General features: G+C 46.4%; 1 protein-coding gene across 7 annotated transcripts in view; it reads left to right on the plus strand.

The window, feature by feature from the left end:
* Positions 1-24,490, plus strand: part of TAOK2 (TAO kinase 2) — a 1,046,857-nt gene that overhangs the window by 679,860 nt on the left and 342,507 nt on the right. For all 7 annotated transcript variants that reach the window (XM_086932114.1, XM_086932110.1, XM_086932116.1 and 4 more), the window contains one exon: positions 22,644-22,772. In XM_086932114.1, coding sequence (XP_086788240.1) covers positions 22,644-22,772 — 129 coding nt within the window. The remainder of the gene's footprint in view (positions 1-22,643; positions 22,773-24,490) is intronic.

Here is a 24,490-nt window from a genome sequence, read left to right on the forward strand (position 1 = left end):
TCTCACAACCAGCTAATTCGGGACACTCAACTTAGGACGTGTTTCGCTCCCTCGGCCTTTCAATCAATGCCGACAAGTCGCAGATGGACCCAGATCCCTGCAGAAATTTTCTAGGGGCCACTTAGGACACAACAGTTGCCAAGGCATTTGTGTCACAAGAGCGTCAGCAAAAGATCCTCCGTTTAGAGTCTCTGATTTGTGCAAGACTGTCTGTTTCAGTCCAGTTCTTGAAATCATTTCTGGGGATGGCATCATCCTGCATTGCGCTGATCCCAAATTGCAGGTTACGGACTCGTCCCATTAAAGAGGAATTGGACGGACAGTGGCGTCAGGTCACCGGTTCCTTCAACTACCTCATCAGTGTAACCGCTCGCATTAGGGCGGCTCTCAAGTGGTGGGCGCAGCCATCCAACCTTGCAACAGGGAGTTCTTTCCTTTCCACCACTCCAGAACTCACTCTGACAACGGACGCCTCCTTAGAAGGGTGGGGTGCCCACCTTTAAGGCCTGTCTATCAAAGGCAAATGGACTCTGCTTCAAAGTTCTTGGCACATCAACAGACTGGTGCTGATGACCATTTTTCTGGCGCTCAAGTCGTTCCATCCCATGATCCAGGGGGAGTCTGTACTCATTCAGACGGACAATACTACCAGTATGCACTATGTCAACAAGCAGGGCGGGACCAAATCTCCAGTCTTGTCTCGGCTGGCTCAGTCGATCTGGGATTGGGCACTCCGTCACCAGGTTAGCCTGACCGCAGTTCATCCACCAGGCATCTCCAACATCTTGGCGGATTCCCTGAGCAGATCCACGTCGTCGACCAACGAGTGGGAGTTAAATTAACCAACTCTCGACCTAGTCTTTCGACGGTGGGGTCGTCCGTCTCTGGATCTCTTCGCAACCCCAGAGAACGCAAGTTGGCATCCCCACCACGGATCGTGCGGGAATGCCCTTTTGATGAACTGGTGCGATCTATTCGCCTGCGGTTTTCCTCCAATTCCGCTGGTGCCTCGCGTGTTGTGGAAAATGCGGACACAGCCTTGCCACATTCTCCTGATCGCCGCCAGATGAACCCGACAAGCGTGGTTCTTGGAGTTGCTTCTTCTATCCCAGTGCGAGCCCATCCTCCTTCGTCCTCGAGCGGATCTACTCACGATGGACAAGGGTCACCCCAAGGGTCACTCCATCACAATATGGCCGCCACTCTAACCTTTTTTACACCACTACATGTAGTCTGTCCTTTGTTGATTTCTATCACCACGCAAACGCGCCTCCAGTCACTGCATGAATACACCGGACTTACTCTCCTTCCTGTCTATGACCCACGAATGGAATGAACCACAACGCACGCTACACCGTAGCATGAAGTAAGTCTTTCGCTCACCTCGTTGACTGTGACCTTCTGCCTGTAATTTCCCGTCAGAAACATGCGCTTCGCATTGTGTCATACACACGCGATTAGATCCTCACACTACCCTTTCCCTCACGTACTAAGCTTGCCGCACTAGCGCACTTGAATTGCATTGTTTGTCAACACACTATCCCTCACTTAGATCACGTTTAAAACCCAACCCCCACCGTTTACGTTAACATAGTCACTTATCACGCCTCATTTTGCTTCCTCTTCAGAACTCCGTGATCAAGGGCATTTGAGCCCGAAATGCATTGGGGACCAGCTTATGCATCAACCCAATGAATTTGTATCGTCACTGATATGTTGTGAATATCAATATGAAGAACCGTTAATAAAACCTTGGAAATGTTGAACTTTTCAATCATCAATATTGCGAATCATTTATTGTGAGCGCCACTGGTGTGCCTTAACAGGGGATGTAGCAGAAGGCTTTCTGTATACACAACTCAGTTTCCTAAATACCTGGTGCATGGACGGATTGCACCACCCTCAAGAGCACCCGAAATCTATTTGGATCTTTACAGTGAAACTGCAACAACCCAGCAGTGCACCTCCCACCTCTTACACAAGGGTCAAATTTGCCATCCGAACCCCTCCTCTCTGCAATTATCGGCCTGCAACCTGAGCACCTTGAATTTGCCCATTTGAATATTTTGCCAGACTGCAGAGACATTCTTGCTCAGGCCAGAGCTCCGTCTACAGTTAAGACCTACAAGCTCAAGTGGAAGAGGTTCTGTCATTGGTGTGTAGCTGCGAATGTCCATCCTCTGCATTCCACTCCGGATCAGCTCCTCCCATTCTTTTTGCAACTAGCTCAATCAGGGCTTTCCCATTCTACTTTGAGGGTTGTCTTGGCGGCAATTTCATGTTTCCGTCAGGATGGCTCCTCCTCTCTATGATCTTTCAGAGTCATTTGCCAATTTTTCAAACGATTGTTCCGGAAGTTCCCACCTATTCGGCATCCTCTTCCTGCCTGGCACCTCAATCTCGTCTTGGCTCAACTGATGAAGGCGCCATTCGAGCCTATCCACAAAGCGGACTTAAAGTTTCTGACCTGGAAGGTCGCCCTTCTCCTTGCTCTGACCTCATCACGTCGCGTGAGTGATATTCACGCTTTCAACATTAAACCTCTTTTCTCCAATTCAAATCTGACTGTGTAATGCTTCGCACCAATCCAATTTTTCTGCCTAAAGTGCCTACGGATTTCCATATTAATGAACCTGTTCTCTGAAAAAACGTATTTGCCGATCCTCAATCTCCGGCAGAGCAACGATTACATTCTTTGGACATTAAAAGATTCCTTAAATTTTACATCAACAGGACAGCCCCCTTTCGCAGGTCTGATCCAACTGTTCATTGCCTATGGATGCATGCGTAAAGGGCGTCCTGTTACCAAGCCAACTATTGCACGCTGGATTTCTTCAGCCATTGCCTTCTGCCATCAGAAAGCCGGCAAGCCTCTTAAGTCTTCAGTGCGGGCTCATTCCACCAGGGTGATGTCATCCTCTACTGCCCTGTTTGCTGGTGTGCCGCTTCATCAGATCTGCAGAGCAGCCACATGGTCCAACAGGCACACGTTCACGAAACACTACTGCCTGGATGCCATCAACGAAGCAGATACAGCAGTGGGACAGGCAGTGCTTCTCAATCTTTTTAACTAAGATGAGCCTCTGTCTACCCTCCTCCATTATGGTGGTTATACATTATTATTATTATTATTATTATTATTATTATTATTATTATTATTATTATTATTTGCATGACTATATTATTGTCTCATTGAGTTTCTTCCATGCAGTCGCATGGCTATTCGAGCCTTTATCGGCTACTACTGCTCACTATTCTATTCAAGCATGTGAATCTATGAAAGACACTCTAATACTGGAGAAGAACAATTGTTACTTACCTGTAAACAGGTGGTTCTCCAGTATTTGTGTGTTTCATAGATTCACATGCGATCCACCCACCTCCCCTCATAGGCTCGCTTCTCCTCATAGACTCTTTGGTCACTCTTGTGCTACGAAAATCTGAGGGACTGAGCTCTGAGGAGAAGGTTCTGGAGGGGTGCTGGCGCCTGATTGGCTGTAGTTTGGACTAACATAATGACAGGAATATGTTACAAGTGTTTTTTCTCTCTACAATGTATTCCTATGTAGGAATTATGTCTGAGTATGTACTACCTTTTCTAGTACATATTTTAGGTGTTTTTACATACATGTATTATTAATATTTTATTGCTATTTTATTTACTGTGGGACTCCCACTTCAACGACAGGGAATATTCAAGTATGTGAATCTATGAAAGACACCAATACTGGAGAACCACCTGTTAACAGGTAAGTAACAATTGTTCTTTTTCTGGCAAAAACGTAATTTGTCTTGAATGAGAGGTAAAAACTCCAATTTTCCATAGACCAGGTTCCATTTCCTTAGGAAAATCAATTCACCTTTTTCCAAATGTTTAATTCTGGAAATTAACATATTACATTATAGAAAAGGCAAAGTACTATGACTAATCCTAAAACCCCTGAATGACCGAGAGAAACATTAAGGGAAAGGGACCTGACAAGTTAAAAGAGCATATGGCTGAAATAGTCATTGCTCCTTCAAGAAGTTTGATGATTCCATCTACAAGCCTGAACTATACTGTCTGTTTACCTCATCCTCCGTACTTTTTACTGGCTCATGCTGAGTGGATCTCAGAATATGTCAAGGGTTTTTTCACCCTATTTGTTTAGGTTTTTTCTCAAGATTCAGTTTAGTCTTCTTTGACAGGAAACAAGTAAATCACATATATTTGAAGGAACTGAGGCCCGCATTCTTAGCACTAAAAGCATTTCATTCAGAAATGTCAGAGCAGTTAGTGCAGATCCAGACGAACACCACCATTATGTTCTACCTAAGCAACCAGGAGAGGACTCAAAATCACATGTAATCTCTAAAATAGCATAGGGCCTATGGAAATGGATAATCCAAAAGAAGATCCTTTTAGCAATACACCTGCCAGTATAGGAAGCACAGATGCAGACAGACTTAGCAGGCATGAATAAATCGTTGCACAATTGCGAGCAAAACTTAGTGGTGATGCACAAAATCTTTCTAATTTCGACACCAGCGCAGACATGTTCACAATATACGCAAGCTCAAGTTGCTAAGACTTGACACCCAGGTACCTTCACCACCAATTCCGAAGGAATGCATGGACAGTAGACTGGTCAGGAACATTTATCTACACTGTTCCACCGATCCCACTGATAACCAATTGTGATCAACAAATGCAAGGAGGCAAACATGACTTTCATTCTATAGCACAGTGGGGGGCATGTCAGTCATGGTTCTGAGATTTGATTGAAATAACAGCCAATAGAATAATAAATATACCAGGTTTTCGAAACCTCTTAACCCTGCAAAGGAAGGTCTGCCATCTGTAGACTGCCTCAGTCTACCACGTAAGTGTATGGAAATGTTAGGGGAGGCAATGGCCAAATGGTACTCAGTTGGATGGACCACTTTTATACACTGGTGCCTATTAGGTGACGCGAAAGCGAACAAAACAATTATCAAATACTCAATGTATCTATGGGATTCATCGCTCTTCTGTGGTCTCATATACTAGAGGTTTGTCTGGGTAGAAACTTTTTGCCTCATTAATAAGTGTTCCTCACCAGGGTCAGCCCCGCACCATGTGGAGCCTCAAGCTAGTATAAGGACAGCTCAAGAAACATCCCTTCAAAGCGATGCTTAAAGCAGTTTTTTTAATCCTGTCTATCCTTGCATAGATTTAGTGGATTACGTATCTTAACTATGAGAGAACTGTGACAAAGTGCCCTCTTTCTGCATGGTTGCCCCCACTTTTTGCTGAACTGCTGATGTGCTTAGACTGAGTGTGCCCTGTGCTCCTGCCAATCAGGTACCCAGGGCCTATGTTCTTTCTCTAAAACTGCATTGGCAACTAAACCCAATTGGCACTTTCTGGCCACAGGTCAGTCCCTGGTAAATGGTACCACAGGTACCCAGGGCGCTTTGACCAGGAAAGACCTCTAAGGGCTGCAGCTCTGATTGTGCCAACCTTAGAGGCCCTGCACCATTACACTCTACACTGCCTTTGCACGCTGTGTATCTTGGTGCAGAACAAAGTGAAAAGTCGACATGGCACACATGCCTGAGTGCCATGCCTACAACCCACTGCCCTGGCATAGATCACTCACCCCTCTAGCTGGGTACCCTATATCAGTGGTGAGGGTACAGGTGCATGAGCCTGTACCCCTACAGTGTCTAAGTCAATTCTTCAACATTGTAAGTGCAGTGCTGCCATTTGGGAGTTTGTGGGAGTTTGTCATTATGAACTCCACAGCAACATAATGCCTGCACTGAAAAGTGAGAAGTTTGGTTTCAAACTTCTCAGCCCATTAAACCCACACTGATGCCAATGTGGGAATTAATGAAAAATGCACACACAGCATCTTAGAGATGCACCCTGAAACACGGCCTACCGCTAGTATCCAGCCTGAGTGACTGCTTTCAGATGCCACCACCAGACATGTTTCTGGACCCCTTGGTCAAGATCCTGCTGCTTTTAGGTGCCTGAAACAATGCACATCCTGGGACGAGGTGCCAAGCCTCCTTCCCCAGGATGGGCTGGGTCCACGAAGGGAAAGCTTCAAAGGCTTGCTCCCTTTGTGAGCTTCTCTATGTCACTTGCTGCTTTTAGCAGCTGGTCCCCACTGGTTACTGACCCCCACTGTGAGCAGGAGAACCGGCGGTAAAAACAAGTGAGGAAGAGAGGTGTGCCCACCTCTGCCAACTCCACCCCTCAGGTGGGGGAGGCGGAATGAAGCACAACTCTGTCCTCGCTATCTTGCCGATGGGGGGACCCAACACACCAAGGAAATGCTTATGCCCCCTCCCACTGGAGGGTGACTTAATAGGGGGTGTATCCACCCTAGCGAAGGGACCCATTGGTCCCAACCCTTTACCTACCTGTAACAGCCCTAAAGCTAGTGTTCGAGGCATGTGGGCTGCTGAATTCATATCTGTGCATAGATCGCCGCCTAGTGTTGGGTCCGGATGATTGCACATTGTTGTCCTGGAAGAATCTTCGGACTACAGTGCGGATGGGAATCCTCTCCATCCCCAGATTGTTTTTTTTCAGCCACTGGGTTCGGATGCACTTTCCAGCACTCCAAGTTCGGAATCGAAAGTAACTTTTCAACAAGGCCAAAAGGCCTTCGGATTCGTCTGTATTGTTTTCAATCGGTACCGAAAAGCCTTAGTCACAATTTACTTGCACTCCGGTCGTCGAATCAGGCCGTTAGGCCTTCTCGACGCCACATGGATCGACGGTCGATGGAACAAAGTCCATTCAAATATTGCCCGCAGTGCAACTCTAAGTTCCCGCACACAGATAAGCATCCTGTGTGCAACAAATGTTTATCACCAGATCATAACGAAAGTAATTGCCTAGCTTGTGCCCAGTTCCAGTCCAAAAAGACGATCCGGAATCGACGGGCGTTGAGGCAAGAAATGCAGTGGTCGGCACCGGAGCCAGAGAATATCTTCGACGACGAGGAAGAACTAGTTGACACCGATGACTCGGATCAAGAGGAAGATCTATACTCCGAGCACGACTCTGAATATTATATCGACGAGGAAGAACAAATCGTCAACGCCGAAAACTACGACCAAGACATCGTAGCTGTAGAAGACGACTCCAACGACAACGGGGGGCGAACCGTGAGTACACCGCCCCACACAGACACTACACCAGTATCAGAGACTCAGGCCGAGGCATCGTCAACAGGCCTTAGCCAAGATCTACATATTGTTTCTATAGCCCTGCAATACCGCCCTGCTAAGAACATACCAAAAGAGACATCTGAGACACGTAATCCAAGGCCGGTTCAATCGAAACCGAAAGTCATCGACACAACAGTCTTCGGACCAAACGTCGTCGAACCAAAGGTGATAAACACAGCGTGCGCCGAGCCGAAAGTCCGCGTTCCATATAAACCTTCGAAGCCAAGGCCCGTCGACTCGAACAAATCAAGTTCGACGCCCGAAAAGGGACAAAAGGCTGTCTACGAAAAGAAAAGGGCTACGCCCAAGGAGGTCGTCGACCCAAAAGCGAAACCAAAAGGAGACCAACCGAAAGCGGTCGAACAGAAGCCCATCGATCAGAAGAAGGGCATTGAACCGAAGCCGCAGGCTCCGAAGACACCTCTACAGCCACACAAGTCAGGACACCCAACAAAGGTTATTGAACCAACAAAACTGGTCGGTCCAAAAAAGTGGTGCGCCTTGTGAAAGACGTCGGACCGACAAAACCAGTCGGACAGACGCTAAAGCCTCAGAAGCAAATACAGCCACCAAAAGCGGCCGACCCGAATAAAGGCATCGAAAACCCAAGGCTGTCAAACCTAAATCAACGGTGCCAAGGCAAAAGACTGTGGAAGAGGAGATCATTCATCCAGACCCCTCTACAGAAGATCAGTCCAAACTATATATTGACCCAAATACTGGAAAAGCGACTGTTTATTCAAGAAAGAAAAGACCAGTGCCTGCTGAAGACTTTTCTCAATTTCCACTCAAAAAGAAAAGAGACTGTGCAACCTCTCCTATTCTTTTCCAACCTATCTCTCCAGCTATGCCTACTCCATATGCACCATACTCACCTACACGCTCTGACTACAACCTAGATGTAGATCATGACTCAGATGTGGATCGTGACGCAAATGTGGATTTTGGAGATACTCAAAACCCATATGTAGACCCCAACTCAAAGCCATGGGGGGGATGACCCAGACACTGATGGGGCTCAATCCCTTACAGACACAAATGTATACCCAGCTAAGCCATCACCTACAAAAGACACAGTGGCTTTCAACTTATTAATAGACAGAGCAGCGCTCTACCATAATGTAGATATGCATTCAGATGCTATAGATTAAGACTTTCTCTTTGACATACTTGCAACATCTGAAAAAAGTGTCAAAACACTTCCAATGTTAAAAGGGGTCCTAAAGCATGCAAATGACATATTCAAAGACACTGCTAGGGCATGTTTCATCAACCCTAGAATTGAAAAGAAGTATAGGGCCACACCAGTAGACCCTACTTACATCGGGGGACAACTGCCTTTAGACTCATTGGTGGTATCCAACGCACGAAAGCGTGCTAATTCCCAAACTACTGGAGAGGCTCCTCCTCCTGATAAGGAGTCCAAAATTTTAGAAGCATCAGGCAAGAGAGTAGCCGCTCAAGCAGCAAACTCATGGAGAATAGCCAATACTCAAGCCTTGCTGGCTCGATATGACAGAGCGCACTATGACACTTTAGAAAGACTTCTTCAATACTTACCTGAGCCTTTCAAAGAGCAGGCAGATGCACTTATACAAAAGGGAAAGCTCATCACCAATGCCTCCATTAAGTGTGCTCTAGACGCGGCATATACAGCTGCCAGATCTATCAACACAGGCGTACTGCTTAGGAGACACGCATGGCTTCGCATATCTGGATTTAAAAGTGAAGTCCAGGCCACAATTCTTCACCAGACAATAAACCCAGATTTTTTGTTTGGTCCAGCAGTTGACTCCATTCTGGACAAAATAAAAAAGGACACAGAGACTGCGAAGTCAATGGGAGCTCTTCAGTCCCAACAACACAGAGGCTCCTTTCGTCGCTCCAACTATAGAGGAGGAGCGCTGTGAGAAGTTGGCCTGAAATATGATGCTCACTAGTTCTAGTGATCATCTTGTATCAGCCCAAACAACCCTTATGGTGATTGGTTGTAAGTCAACTTTATAGACCAGCTATCCTAGTAGCGTGGACAAAAGCAGACTTAAGGCTAAACTCTGAATGGCATGTGAAGCCAACTGTTTTACCACATATAACCCCTTGAATACCAAGTGACAGGACACCACACAGGTTGTTATGAAAATAAGCAGATATTTATTAACTAACATACACCTCTGAACTCTTTATGAGATCAGAGGGCTAAGCACATGACAATACTCAAAAGGAAATACGAGTTTGCACAATATTTACAAGTGCGCCTTAAGGGCACGACAAAACATATACTCAAAACAATGGAATGCGAGGAAAGGAAATACTGTAAGGAGATCCAGAGGCTGGAGGATCGCTGGGACTACGCTACAAACTAGGTAAGTAAGGAGCAGGAGGCCCACGGGACTCACGTGCAGAGTGGAAACTCTCACGCAGGATGCGTACCAACGTCTATGGATCGTACAGTTTAGAAAGTTACGGATTCCGGACGAACCCGGCTGGATGGAGGGAAAACAACAATGGACCTGGACACTAGGATAGTGTACACAGACTTCAGCACCTAGAAGCTTTAGTTACCTAACCCACAAGCTGCGGGTGCATAGGGCTGAAGTTGCGTCGGGTTTGCTGGGTTGATCCCGGTGATGCCTGAAACAAGGAGTTGCTGGCAGGCAGCCAGATAGAGGAGTCCGGTGGTTCCAAGGATGGAACTCAGAAGAAGGAGTCCTGAAAGGGAAGGGGACAGAGTCTCGGTCACTAGCCAGTGACGGTGCTGGAACCAGGAGGGAACCAGATGCTGTCGCCGCAGTCAGGTGAAGGAAGGTTCGCTTCTCTCTGTAGCTGCGCGGACCAGGAGCTGCTCTTCACGACCGGGCTGGAGGCACGAACTGTCCCACGTAGTCTGCAGCTGTTGGCGGTGTCGGATCGTCGATCTGGACAACAGGCCTTGGCTAATGCAAGCCACGCGGTGGAACAAAGATGGCGTCTGGTGCGGACCAGGAGGGTCCGGGGTGCTTCTCGTTCACAGGGAAGCAAGGGCCAGTCTGGAGGACCAGACCAGCAGTGTTAGATTCTTTGGGTCGTCGTCTCAGTGGTCACGAGCCAGCCGGCAAGTGACCAGACAACAGGACAAGCAGCAACCAGGCAAAAGGGCCCCACGCAGATCTCGTGGATACTGGGGGGCTGGTCTTTGGTGCAGGAGCCGCGTCGGTGTGGGGCTTCTCGGACCCCAATGCACTCACTCGAGGATCCCTCGGCGGTCGTGCTGGAAGCGCTGTGCAGGTTTCTCAAGATGGCTGTCTCCACGTTGCTCTTCGCACCCACGGGGTCCCAGCTGTGCTGTGGATGTGGGTAGAGGTCAGAGAGGTCTGGAGGTCCGGGTCTTGTCGAGCTGGGTCGTCGGATTCCGGGATGGAAGGACTCTGCAGCAAACCACACAGGAGCTTGATGGTGCCTACGAAGCAGGATGGTCACTCCCTGACCATAGGGGAGATTCTTCAGTCTTCTGGAATCAGGAGGTCGAAGGTCAAGAGTTTCTTTGTGGAAGTTGTCAAGATTAATCTGATTTGGAATGGGACCAGCTCCTACCTTTATTCAGCTAAAGGGGGCTGCTCTACGACTAGGTCCCTCCTCTGGGTGGGACCAGGAAGGGGGGTGGTTACACCCCCTTTCCTTTGTCCGGTCTTGCGCCAGCTCTGGGGCTGGGGTGCCCCAGGAACTGGTTTAGACCGGCATATGCACAGGGACACCTTGTGTGCCCCAGGCATGTCTCATTCCTTTCAGCCCTGTCCTACCTAATACACAAAATCCTGTCTGGGGTGGTGCTAGCACCTCCCAAGGCAGGAAACCCTTTGTCCAAGCCTCCCTCTCTGGAAGGACTCCCAGCAGCAGGAGGTCAGACTTGTGTCTATGGTGGCAGCATCCATTTTGTGATGCTGAGGCTCAAGTTAACTTTAACCGGGGTTCACTGTTACATACATGTCGTGTCCCTCTAGAAGGGTGGAATGCTAACCCCGTCGCCAGAATTGGCGAGGGGTTAGTATTCCAATTCGTATGACACCTTACTCGACATGTTTTGATAATGCGTTACCAAAGTTAGCAAATAACCGCGAGGATTATAAGCCACTTAAGAGTTTATGGTACGCGTTATCATGGAACAGCTATTAGGACTTGGTTCCGCAAGCTGCAGACGGGCTCAGCTCATGCCAGAGCACCATCTCACATAATTCCAAGCACTCTGCCTTCAGGATTGTTAAGGCCTGCCATAGGAGTGACGGATAGGAATACATGTGTCCATTTTAGGGTTAGATATAGAGATACTATATCTAAAGCAAAGGGTGATTACACCACCTTGCCCCAGCTGTCGTGCAGCCAGTTGTCAGATTTGGATGGCCAGCCAGGGGTGGCAAAATACATGCTTCAGCCCCTGGTAGGCCCTGGGTACACCTATGCCCTGGATACCTAAGGTATGCTATACATGGACTGATAAGGTGGCCCAGTACCAATCGGTAAATGCACCTAAGGTACATGCTTGTCAATTTAGAGAGAGAACAGCTAGGCTGTGGGTCTGATTAGCAGGCCCACAGCCAGGGAAAGTCGTAAACCAGTGAAGCAAAAAGCAAAAATCGGGGGTGACCATAGGATTGCAGACCCTACTCTCCTACAGGCGCGAGGTAACACATCGCAACAATCCTCCGCATACAAAACTAACACGCAATCCACATACAATAAAAGCACAAACAGAGGTGGATACAGAGGAAATAATACCAAGGGCAGAGGTCGTGAAGGCAATGCCAAAAGATTCTCCACTAACACCAAACAGTGACTTCTTAGCACTACCCCCAGACCATATAACACCGGTCGGGGGAAGACTACAACAGTTCCTTCCAGTCTGGCTAAACATCACTACAGACAGGTGGGCCAGGCAAATTATTCAACATGGCTATTGCCTAGAACTCACATCAACACCACCCAACATACCACCCGTACACCGTCCAATGTCAAAGGAACATATCACGTTATTGCAGCAAGAAGTCGTCATCCCAACATTAAGGGACAGGAGTATACTCGCTATACTTCCTCATTCCCAAAAAGGACGGTTCTCTCAGACCAATATTAGACCTCAGGCCCCTCAACCAGTACATCTTATCAGAGCATTTTCACATGCTCACTCTGCAACAAGTCTTATCACTGCTGCGGCAGGGAGACTTCCTAGCAACTCTAGACCTCAAATATGCATATTTTCATATACCAATACACCCTGCTCACAGAAAGTATCTCAGGTTTACTATTCAAGGACAACACTACCAGTTCAAAGTCCTACCATTTGGTGTAACAGCTACACAGGTGTTCACCAAATGCCTAGCGACAGTGGCGGCGCATCTCAGAAGACAACACATTCATGTTTTCCCATATCTGGACGATTGGCTAATACAAGCGCCATCGGCCCAGAAATGTGCCAGCCACACGTCAGACCTTTCATCTCCTGCACAGTCTAGGCTTCTCGCTGAACTACCCAAAATCACACCTGCAACCCTCCCACGTCCAACAGTACCTGGGAGCAACAGTAGATACACTAGCAGCAAAAGCATATCCAAACGCAGCACGGATCAACGGAATGCAAACGTTAATCCAAAGATTCAAACCACAACACTCATTGCCAGCTCGGGTGTTTATGCAACTAATAGGCATGGTGGAACCAGGCTCACGGACACTTAAAAGACCTAGTGTTGGTGACCAGTCGGGCATACAATTCTCTACATTGGTGGAATCCACAAAACCTTTGCAAAGGACGACTGTTCCAAGAGCCTGTCCCACAAATAGTGATGACAGCAGACGCATCCCTCCTAGGCTGGGGAGCCCATGTCCTGCAGTACACAGTCCAAGGTCTATGGACAATACAACAAAAGAAGATGACATCAATCTACTAGAGTTGATGGCTGTTTTTCTAGCACTAAAAGCGTTCAAAAACAACTTATGCAACAAGATAGTGTTGATCCTGACGGACACCATGGCAGCTATGTATTATATTCAAAAACAGGGAGGAACACATTCCCCACAGCTATCATATCTAGCTCAACGTGTGTGGAAATGGGCCATTCAAAGGATATCATGGCGGAACACCTCCCAGGCAAGGACAATCAAACAGCCGACCTGCTCAGCAGGCACAGTCAACAGATGCACGAACGGGAGATTCACCCCAACGTGCTCCAACCATTCTTCAGGTAACCAGAGATAGATCTGTTTGCCACTCGCGAAAACGCAAAATGCCAGTACTTTGCCACCAGGTTCCCACATCTGCAGTTGCAGGGCAATGCGATATGGATGAATTGGTCAGGCAAATTTGCGTACGCTTTTCCGCCAGCTCCATTATTACCGCTATTGGCACGCAAACTGCGCCAACACTCAATGACGATAATCCTAGTTGCTCCCACATGGGCAAGGCAACCATGGTACACAACGTTCCTAGAAATGTCAGTGGTGCCTCATCAAAGACTGCGACTCACACCCAATCTTTTAACTCGGAGCCATGGAGAAATCCAACACCCAGATCCGCAACAGATGAACCTGGCGATCTGGCTCCTGAAATCCTAGAGTTTGGATACCTAAACTTGCCTCCAGACTGCATGAATATTATCAAAGAGGCAAGAAAACCCACTACCAGGGCATGTTATGCGGCAAAGTGGAAACGTTTTGTCATCTACTGCAGAAACAACAATTTAAACCCATTAGATGCTTCTACAAAGAACATCATTTGCTATCTATTGCACCTACAACGTTGCAATTTAGCATACTCATCCATCAGGATACATTTAGCCGCACTAGCAGCATATCTTCAAAACAGGCAACACCTTTCACTATTTAGAGTGCCCGCAATTAAAGCGTTTATGGTTGGACTTAAGCGAGTAATTCCTCCAACACACCCACCTTCACCAGTCTGGAATCTAAACACTGTTTTAACCAGACTTACGGGACCTCCTTTTGAGCCACTACACTCATGCGAAATACAGTTTCTTACTTGGAAGGTGGCTTTCCTTATTGCCATTACTTCACTTAGGAGAGTTAGTGAGCTGCAAGCCCTAACTATTCTAGAGCCATTCATTCAAATGCATGCAAATAGAGTAGTTCTAAGAACAAACCCTAAATTCATGCCAAAAGTGGTATCCTATTTTCATATAAATTAAACAATAGAACTGCTGGTGTTCTTTCAAAATCCACAAACAGTAGCCTTGCACACTCTAGATGTCAAGAGAGCTCCGCTATACTATATCGATAGAACTAAGGCATTTCGAAAGACAAAACAGTTGTTTGTCGCTTTCTCACCGCAACACAAAGGTAACCCTACTTCAAAATCAGGTATAGCCAGATGGATCGTTAAGTGCATTCAGATATGTTATTTGAAAGCAAAACGCACCTTAACAGTTCCCCCTAGGGCGCATTCAACACGCAAACTAGCGGCATCAATGGCTTTCCTAGGAAATATTCCTTTACACGAAATTTGTAAAGCAGCCACATGGTCAACCATACATACATTTACCAGACACTATTGTGTAGATGTACATTCAAAACAGCAAGCTGCTGTAGGTCAGGCTGTTCTCAAAACTCTTTTTCAGACTGCTGCAGCTGGCAATGGCAACCACCGCTAGGGGAGATACTGCATTCTATGCACAGATATGAATTCAGCAGGAGAGGATGCCCATGCGCACTGTAGTCCGAGAGAGGAGCCACCTATCTCGTGATACTTCGAAGACTCTTCCAGGCCAACAATGTGCAATCATCCGGACGCAACACTAGGCGGCGATCTGTCCACAGATATGAATGTCAGCAGCCCTACATGCCAAGAACAGATGCATAGTGGTAAGTAGCATATTCCATTTAGGGGCACCCCCGAACCTTGCTTCCTCAGACAAGAAACCAGAAGAAGAAAAGATGAAGGACCGAACAGCAGTGTTGAAGCTAGCAAGGGGAGGACGCCCTCTGACTTGGCCCCAGCCCTTCCGGCCTGTCCCCACTTCGAACCTGCTCCAGCGAAATCCCTGTGTGGCCTGCTGACAGCAACCTCTAGAAACACCGGAGGACCTGCCTGCCTTCCATCCAAAAGACTCTGTCACCAGTGAACACCAGATTTGTTCAGCAACAGACTCCAGCTCCGCAAGGATCCACGAGTTTGCACCACTCTGCACCCGAGTTCAAGTGGCCCAACACTAAGAGGAGGTCTCCCCAGTGATCCTTACCTGATATCCGACGACCCCTGACCTGCCTCCATCCAACGTCTGCAGCCTCAAACTGGAAGGTCCCCCCAACCGTGACCAGGAGCTGATGAAAAGATCCGACGTAAAAAGGCACCCCTGTATTCGATGCCCCACAGCCTTGGGTGGCCCAACTGACAATGTCCAACCAACCTCCAACATCCCAACTTACCTCACCAAGTGGTGGTCGCACCCAGAAGACCTTCGTCCCCGAGCCTTCAGTGTGTGTACAAACCGGAGACTCTCCATTAAAAGCTACAGGGCACCCAACGCCAAAACAGCACTCTGCACACGGCCTGCCCCAGTGCTGCTGAGGGTGCATCTTTTGTGCTGTCCTTAACCCCCATTTGCCGTGAGCTTAAGTCCATAAACATTTCTCCCACAATCTAGTGGCCTGCTCATCAGCAGCCACCAACCGGAGGCCCCCATCCCTCATTGGATAACATTGGGCATCAGCACTCTGCACTTCGCCGCCCTAGTGCAGCTGAGGGTGTAACAAGAGTGCTTCCTTGACACTGGGGACCCCTTAGTCTAACCCCAGAATACCAACTCTCACAACAAAGTATTTATCTGTTAACCAATAACACTATTTTCCTCCGTAGGATAACATTGATTGTTTTTCTATGAAAAGTTTCTAAGTGTGAAGTTAGAAAATCTATGAAAACCTTTCACAACTGTAATAAATGACAAAAAACACTTTATTACCTGTGTACAGGAAATGTCCCAGTGTAGTATCCAGAGATACTACACTGTGTAAGAAAAGGAATCTGAAAAGCCCATTCAAAGTATATCTACTGTATTTCCAAAGCATTGCATTTCTCAGTAACAGTACTGTAAATCAAAACAAAGTGCATAAACAATTACAATCCAAATTGTATTACAACTGTATATTTACTGATATTTACTGCCAAGTATTTATCACTTACCTGTGCCAGGCTTGCTTGGTTCTAGGAAATAAAATAACTAAAAGAATATTTTTATACAAAAACAATTGGTCTGAAATGTTGTCTTTGTTTGTGTGAATTCATTTTGACTGAGTGTGTACAACAAATGCTTAACACTGTCCTCCGATAAAGCCTTACTGCTCGACCACACTTCCTCAAATAGTGAGAGTGAAGTGCTATCTAATTTACCTCTGTCTACCTTTTGGGTTCCTCTGGACTCTGTGCACACTATACGTCACTTTGGTATAGTATATACAGAGCCACCTTCCTACAATAGCACATAATTCAGAAGGTTGTTTCTGGTAGATACTTATAATCACAAATTCCTCACCTTATAAAATATAGGGCGATAAAGCAAAAGAATGATAGATTTAACCCAGATCTTTTGACTGGGGGTGAATGTTGTGATTTGTTCTGCATTCCGTCCATCAATTGTGTCTTTTGCTTTCTCGCCCTAAGTGCGCCAGATATGCCCAGACGTGGGCCCTGGGCTCACTGTGCCACTGGAATCCAGCTATCCTGGCTGAAGAGGGGTGAAACCCCAAAACCGGTCCTAGGATGCTGGTTTCCAGTCCAGGGAGAACCTGGCTTGGCAGTTCGGGCTGGACTGTTCCCATGAGGCACAGGGTCAAGACTGATTTGCATATGGCCAGGTCTAAACTGGGGTGGCATGGTGAGCAAAAGAATGATGGATTTAACCCAGATATTTTGACTGGGGGTGAATGTTTTGATTTGTTCTGCATTCCGTCCATCCATTGTGTGTATTTTTCACAAAGTTGTGGGAGCAAAGCTCCTAGGGTTTAGCTCGGGAAAAGGGGGATAAAGTTTAGCGCAATAGGTGCACCTATAGTGGCACAGTTGGGCGGATAAGTTGGAGTGCTCGGGACGTAAGTGCACCTCTGGTTCTCTTCTCCGGGGCGCAGGGCGGCTGGATGTAGGGGTGTCTTTTGAGGTCGGATTTCACCTTACCGGGCCACTCACGGTCGCTGGGGTCTCCCTGTAGGGAGTCCGGGAGGGGTCAACCCATGGTCGACTCGTACTTTGGAGCTCTGGGTGCCCGCGCTGAGACCGGTGGGCCACCCGGATTCGAGCCATAGACGTCTAGTGCAGTGGTGGTTCCAAGCGTCTGGTGCAGTGGTGGTTCCAGGCGTCAGGTTTCTTTGTCCTCAGCAGGCTCAGAGTCTGCCTTGGGAGTTTCTTTTGAGCAGAGCTGCTGTTCACAGGATTGCGGAGGTCGCCGGCTGCAGGACAAGGCTCCTTTTAGAGCAAGATCTCTGGAAAATCCAGAAGGGCCGATAGGCTGGGGCCAAGCCAGTTCTTCTCTGCAGTCTCATCTGCTGGGCATCTTCTTTTATCCTTCTCATTTGTAGGTTACAGGAATCTGTCTTCTTGGTTCAGGGCTGCCCCCTAAATACTGTAGGGGGCGTTTTAGGGGTCTCGAGGTCTACTGACCTTAGGGTGACTACACCCTTGGTGTGCTCACCACACGTGGGGGAGTGGACACAATCCCTAATCCTGATTGGAGCGTGCCGGCCATCTGCAAGATGGCGGGCAATGAAGAGGGGGCTCAACCTCGCCTCCCCCAACTGAAGGGTGGTGTTGGCAGAGGTGGCCTCTCTTCCCACCGAAAAAAGAAGGGAGACTGGAAGGGGGCCTGCTTTTGATAAAAGGAGAGGCTGCAGGGTGAGGGGGGGGGGTCGCATTACATAGGCGGCAAGGCCTTTGAAGTTCCCCTGCCACAGATGACTCTTCCTGGCCTGGGGAAGGTGTGAACACCTCCACCCAGGACAGGCTTTGTTTCTGGGCTCAGGTAGAGAAGGCTCCCTCCCTAGGTGTCCAGACACATATCTTGTGGTTGCAGGCTCATGTGTACATTCAGGAACCCACCCGAGGACTGTTTTTCATCTCTAAGATGGCCTCTTAATGCATTGTCCATTAAATTCCACACATCCGGCATCAGTGTGCTGAGAAGTGTGATACCAAATTCCCTGTTTTTAGTAAAGCCATTATGGTTCTATGTAGTTTGTAATGACAAACTCCCAGCACTATATACTCTTAATGGCATTTCTGCACTTACAGTGCCTAAGAATTGGTCTAGATACAGTAGGGGTACAGGGCCCATGCCCCTCTACCCTCACCACTGGTATAATAATGCACCCAGCTAGAGGGGTGGCTGACCTATGCCAGGGCAGTGGGTAGTAGGCATGGCACACAGGTATGTGTGCCATATTGACTCTTCCCTTTGTTTTGTACCAAAACACACCGCCTGCAAAGGCAGTGTGTAAAGTAGTTTGGTAAAAAGTAGGGGTACTGCAACAGAAACTCAGCTTCCTACACTTAGGGGTACACCACCTGATAGAATCTTGAAATGCACTGCAGGCAAGCTCAGCTGCCTACATCTATCAGATCATGAACCACAGATACACTCTGAGGTACTGCAGCATATCTTCCAACAATGGAGAGAACCCTGGCCCAATCTCTTCACCTCTAGTAATGCACAATGTCAGCACATTGGAGCTTTGGAGTTCCCAAGACTGCTCTACCTCAGAGACTCCTTCCGCATGCAGTGTAGCCCTGGGCTACTGTACACCTTTCCATTGCTACCTCTTCTGTCCTTGTCAGAAGCAGATCGAAAGAACCAGGCCCAAGAAATTCTAGGGCTCCGAATTCGGCCAGGAGAGTGTGGCACCTGTCCTCCGATCAAACCGCTGCTTCGGGAGGATCTTCGGTTACAGCATTATGGCAGGGCCTTGAACTCTGGCCTGGGCAACCTGCATCTCCATGTGTCATGATTTGAGCGAAAACAGTTAATCTCCTTTGCCCGCCCGCCCTACCTTTTGGTGGTGTTGATGTCATCTTGGAAATCAGGCGCGCCCTTCCGCAAAATTTGTGTTAGCTGTGTGCTGGAATAGGTTTGTTGCTTGATGTGGTTCCCACTAGGCAAAGCAGTTGGAAGCAAAACTGCTGACCTGTATTGTTCATGTTCGGATCTTGGTAAGGCAAGTACTTGCTGTGGGCACGATTAAAGGTTACATGTCACCCCTTTCGGCCTTTTTACATTTGCTGGACCAGTCATGCTTGTTCTGCAGAGATTCAGACTCTAAAGGAAAGAAGTACCTGCAACAAACAATTTGCAGCTTAAAGCTATTCTGGGTTCACAGGCAACAGACCCCCCAGAGAAAGTATTATGGGTTAAGCACAAAAAAAGCAGAACACACAAAGCTGCACAAAACAAAACAAAAATCAAGAAAAATAATATAGAGATGGTGACTATCTACTGTAGCATTGTGGACTTATGTTCAAAGTTCTGTGGACGGGCAGTTATACATATCTTGTCGATACTCAAGAGAGAAAAAAGAGCCGACAGTTCCGGGCACCATAACTAAATTCTAAAATAATGCGGAACATGTAAAGTAGCAAAACTATTGTTACAAGTAAGTAATTTTTTTTATAAGAGATGGAATTACATCTGAAAGGGTAACTAAACACCCTGTGGATTTATAGGATGAATAATAAAATGTTAGTCGGTCAATATGGCACGGTAAAACCCTTCATTATAAAAAAAAAGGATTTGCTTTAGTTAATAATCTATGTGCATAGACCTTGGAGTCCTATGTGCTTGGTGGTGTGTTTTTGGGACTTTTTATTTTTGCGATGACACGGTTTCTTCTGGACCTGAACTGTTTTTACATTTTTTTTATGACTGACATCTTTTATTTCACCCCTTGGTATCAGAGTAGTACCCTAAGGCAACAACTAGTGGTGCTAGTGCTATATGAAATAATCAAATCAATACCCAAGGGCCAGAGTGAGGTCCTGAGTTTCCTCATCTTTATCCCTTGCCTACCTTTTAAACCCAAATCCACCTGAACCAAACCACATAAAAATAACATTGCTTATTGGCCAAATGTTAAGAGAAATCTAGCGGCCAGAACTAAGCAGCTACATTAACTCTTGTGAGGCTGGCATATATTTGCTCCTTCTGATTTCTTCGTTTCCATTGTAACCTAACTATTGACATGCAGGCTAAATAAAATACTTTTCATATTTTAAATTGAAAACACAGAGGGTGCGTTGTGCTATCTGTTGATTCTGAACGTCTACCCCCTCCAAATCTTAGATTTAGCCTTGACTGTTTTTCCCGATTCACATAAAGAGTCCAGTATCTATATGGAAGTAACTTTAGTATCCAGTTGAAGGGGGCCCATGTTCTGGCTCTGGTACACCAGTGGTAAACAACACTATTCAATATTGTGTCCAGTAACCACAAATTGCTGCAGTATCGCATGAAAGGTCTCCATCGCTCCCATCTTGGAGTATTAGGAAAAACCCCCTCCCAACTCTGAAAACATCTGTGTAAGCAAGGCCGGCCAATTTGGAAATTTTGACCTTTACTTCCAGGCTGCCACTCACAGAACATGTGCTCTATAAAATCATGTATTTGTAAGTTGCATGCAGAACAAATACTAAACTTAACCATTGTTTATTGAAAGACCAACAGTGGCTACAGTTTTTAGCTACCTCCCTTCCCCACTAGGTACATGCTTTACACTTTGCTCTTATTTCTAGATTTAAACATATTTGATGGAGGACTGGAGGATGACCTTTGTGCTTCTAGTCATTAGTTCTCTTTTCTCCTCAGTACCACTCTATTTGCCACCTAGGCATAACCAAGCACAAAAGGACAAACATTGAAAAATGGAAGCGTGTAAGCGAATCAGGATCTTGTTGCTGTACTCCATTAAGTTTTTTCTTCTTTATTTCTGTGCAGAATATATTTTATTACTTTAATCAATTGACTGGGCGAATTATTCGGCCTCATGGATCATGTCCGAAGAAGACTAGGAGACACTTTGATAAGTTGCATGCGCTATATTAATTTGAGACCAGGGTTGCGTATGGATCACTTTCAAGTTTAATGTTTCTTACACGTTTTTTTAACCTTATATTTCTGCGCTTACTACTTGATTAGACAAATTCAGTGTTTTAATCCTTAAACACATTTCATTTCCCCTTATCTCTTGCTAAAGAGACTACTATAACAGTGTTTCCCAAATTGTGGTGAGCCGATTTTTGGTGGGTTGTTAATGTTCAACAACTAAATAAAGATGCCTTTTAATTATGTGTTTGTCTTGTCACATTTACTGCGCTTCAACGATAGAGGTCAAATGTCAGTCTACGTTTTCTGACAAACTGCTGCATTTTTACTATTCGGACTCGTGTTTACAAACTCCTCTCACTTTGTAGTCCGAAAAAGAAAAGTAAAGTGAATTATGTGGCAATCGTGATGGAGTACAACTATGTGAAAGGAAAGGGTCTAAGGTTTAATTATTTTTGTAACACAATGTAAATACCTGTAAATTAATTGTACACGTTTAGCAGCTAGGAAAGCAAAAACCAAGAACATTTTATTTGTAGCTTTGAAGAGTGATGGAAACAAATATTTTAATAGGATCTAATGAAGAAACTTCACCTGGTTGTACACAAATGATGAATATTCACTGAAATCCGATTTCCACACGTGTGCAGTATAGTTTTATCGGTAAAACTGTAGGTCTGTGAAAGCGTAGGAGCCATTTCAATGGAAATTGTCTGTCTGTAAATGACCGTGCACTACCACGCTATGCTTTAATTACATTTAAAAAATGCCAGTCTCCAGTCAATTATAGCTAAATAGGTTGCAAAAGTTTTTCGTTCTAAAAATTGGGTCGTGGTGGTTCTCAAAAGTTTGGAAACCACTGCTAGAATGTAGAAGTTTGGTCTGTCTGAAGTATCTATAGCTAGATTCCGTTTGGGAATTGGTCTGTTGGGATATTCTCTATTAGTTTGAGTCCTCTAGTGGTATTTTGTGATTGTCTACAATACTGAAACTAGGGAAAACCTGTGCTTCATCTCCAGATGTGACAAACAGCCTTGATAACTGATGTGGTTGTGTCATTTAGTTTCCCTTTGATCTACAATGTTCACTGCTAACATTAATGTTTTATGTAAATACAAATGCAATACCATTTGCAGAAATGTCCTTATTTCCCAATATACCCTTCGCTAAGCGAGTTTCCTCAGGCAGAGGGTACTGCATACTGATTCTTGGGGGTGGTTAACTTTAGATTTAGGGACTTAAAGTAATACATGTAGAAATTATGCAGACGGCTCCATTTCAATTCTCACATTTCCTGTACCTCTTTCCTTTTGCCTTCCAATTATTCATGACACAATGGTGCTCAAATGTCTTATGTCTTTTCTCGCTCTCACTTTTTAGGAGCATGACAATCTCTATGATGACCCTTACCAGCCTGAGGTGGAACCTCAGCAGTCGTCAACTGCAGCCAGACGGAGAGCGTACTGTCGTAACCGGGACCACTTTGCAACAATCCGCACTGCTTCTCTAGTAAGTATCCAGAAAGGATCTGTGCTAACTACATTAAAACAAGCGGCCTAGTTGATGAGACGTTTGGTGCTGTTATAAACAACTCAGTCTGTTTTTCCCTTTTGGAATAATAGTTCAAAGGTATCTATGTAGGTTTTTGTAGTCCTCTTTTTAATACAGATGATTTAGTTTGTTACCTGCGAAAGATCTGTCCACTGAGTGGAACATGTTTCAAAGTGTGGCAGACACCATTCACGTGGTTGGAGGTTTCAGGGCAGACAGGGGCTTCTTGGTTCTTCCATATGGCGGGTGAGAGAGTTTTCCACTAATGTCCTAACTAGGGTTCTTGAAACCGGGGCAAGTATATGCCCTAATGCACTTGACAGTCTGAATAATGAGAGTGAGATGTCAGTCTTATCAGGAAGTGGCTGGGGAGGGCGTGGGGGGGCAAGAGCATATAACTCAGTTTTCATCTAGCAGACCCGATAATGTATTGTCCTGTCCACTGCTCACTTTAGAAACAGTTGTTAAAGGCCTTTGATGTAAGAGCAAAAGAAAATACTGCACAATTCCGTAGGAATCACAATTGCAGGTTTATAATCGTTGCTTAGTATCTTGTAAGGTGCTAAGCCCCCTTTAGATAACCTCTTCCCATTTTGAATATCTTATTTCGAACCCTCTCCTATGATGATTGTGAGGAAATGCTGTGTGCCCACATGTAAGTCTATTGTAAAAGGTGCCATGGGTACCAAGGACACTGACCAGGAGAGGCCACTAGGGGATGCAGCACATATTGTAACACACACACACACACACACACACACACACACACACACACACACATTCTCTCTCTCTCTCTCTCTCTCTGCAGGCTGTGTGTTTTGGTGCAGAGAAAAGTGAAGACTCGACATGGCACTGCATATGGTATAGGTAAAACATCCCTTGAGCTGAATGCACTATACCACTAGTGAGGGTACAGTTGCATGAATACACTACCCCCACAGTGTACAAGTCCATTCTAAGACACTGTAGATGCAGTATAGCCATAAGGAGTATATGGTCTGAAAGTTTGTCATTATGAACTCCATCTGTGAAAGGGGAGCTTCAAAGGCCTTGCTGCTTTGGCTTTTGTAACGTGACCCCAATCTCTCCTGCTATCAGGAGCAGGCCCCTTTCCTGTCTCCCCTCCTTTTCGGCGGAAAGACGGCCGGGGAAAAATTAGAACAGCCCAGAACGTGCTCCCACCTCTGCCAGCCCCACCCCTCAGGTGGGGGAGGCGAGGTGAAGCCCACTCTTCAGTGCCTGTTATCTTGCAAATGGCAGGCACTCTCCAATCAGGATTAGGGATTTGCCCACTCCCCCACGTGGGGAGTGCACACCAAGTGTGTAGTCACCCTAAGGTCAGTAGCCCATAGCTACTCACCTCGAGACCCCTAAAATACCCCCAAAATACAGTTTTGAGGGTGCAGCTCTGAACCAAGAATACAGATTCCCGCTACCTACCAAAGAAGAAGGCTGATAGAAGACGCCCAGCAGAGATGACGGCAGAAAAGAACTGACTTGGCCCCAGCTCTACCAGCCCTTATGCAGTTTTCAGAGATCCTGTGCAGAAAGTCACCTTGCCCTGCAGCCAGCGACCTCCAGAACCCTTGAGAGATCTGACTGCCTTCAACAAAGATCGGATCACCTGTTAATGGAGGCTCTGTTCAAAAGAAACTCCAAAGAAAGATTCAGAGCCA

The sequence above is a fragment of the Lissotriton vulgaris genome, chromosome 7 (assembly GCF_964263255.1).
Source record: "Lissotriton vulgaris chromosome 7, aLisVul1.2, whole genome shotgun sequence".
NCBI classification, from domain to species: Eukaryota; Metazoa; Chordata; class Amphibia; order Caudata; family Salamandridae; genus Lissotriton; species Lissotriton vulgaris.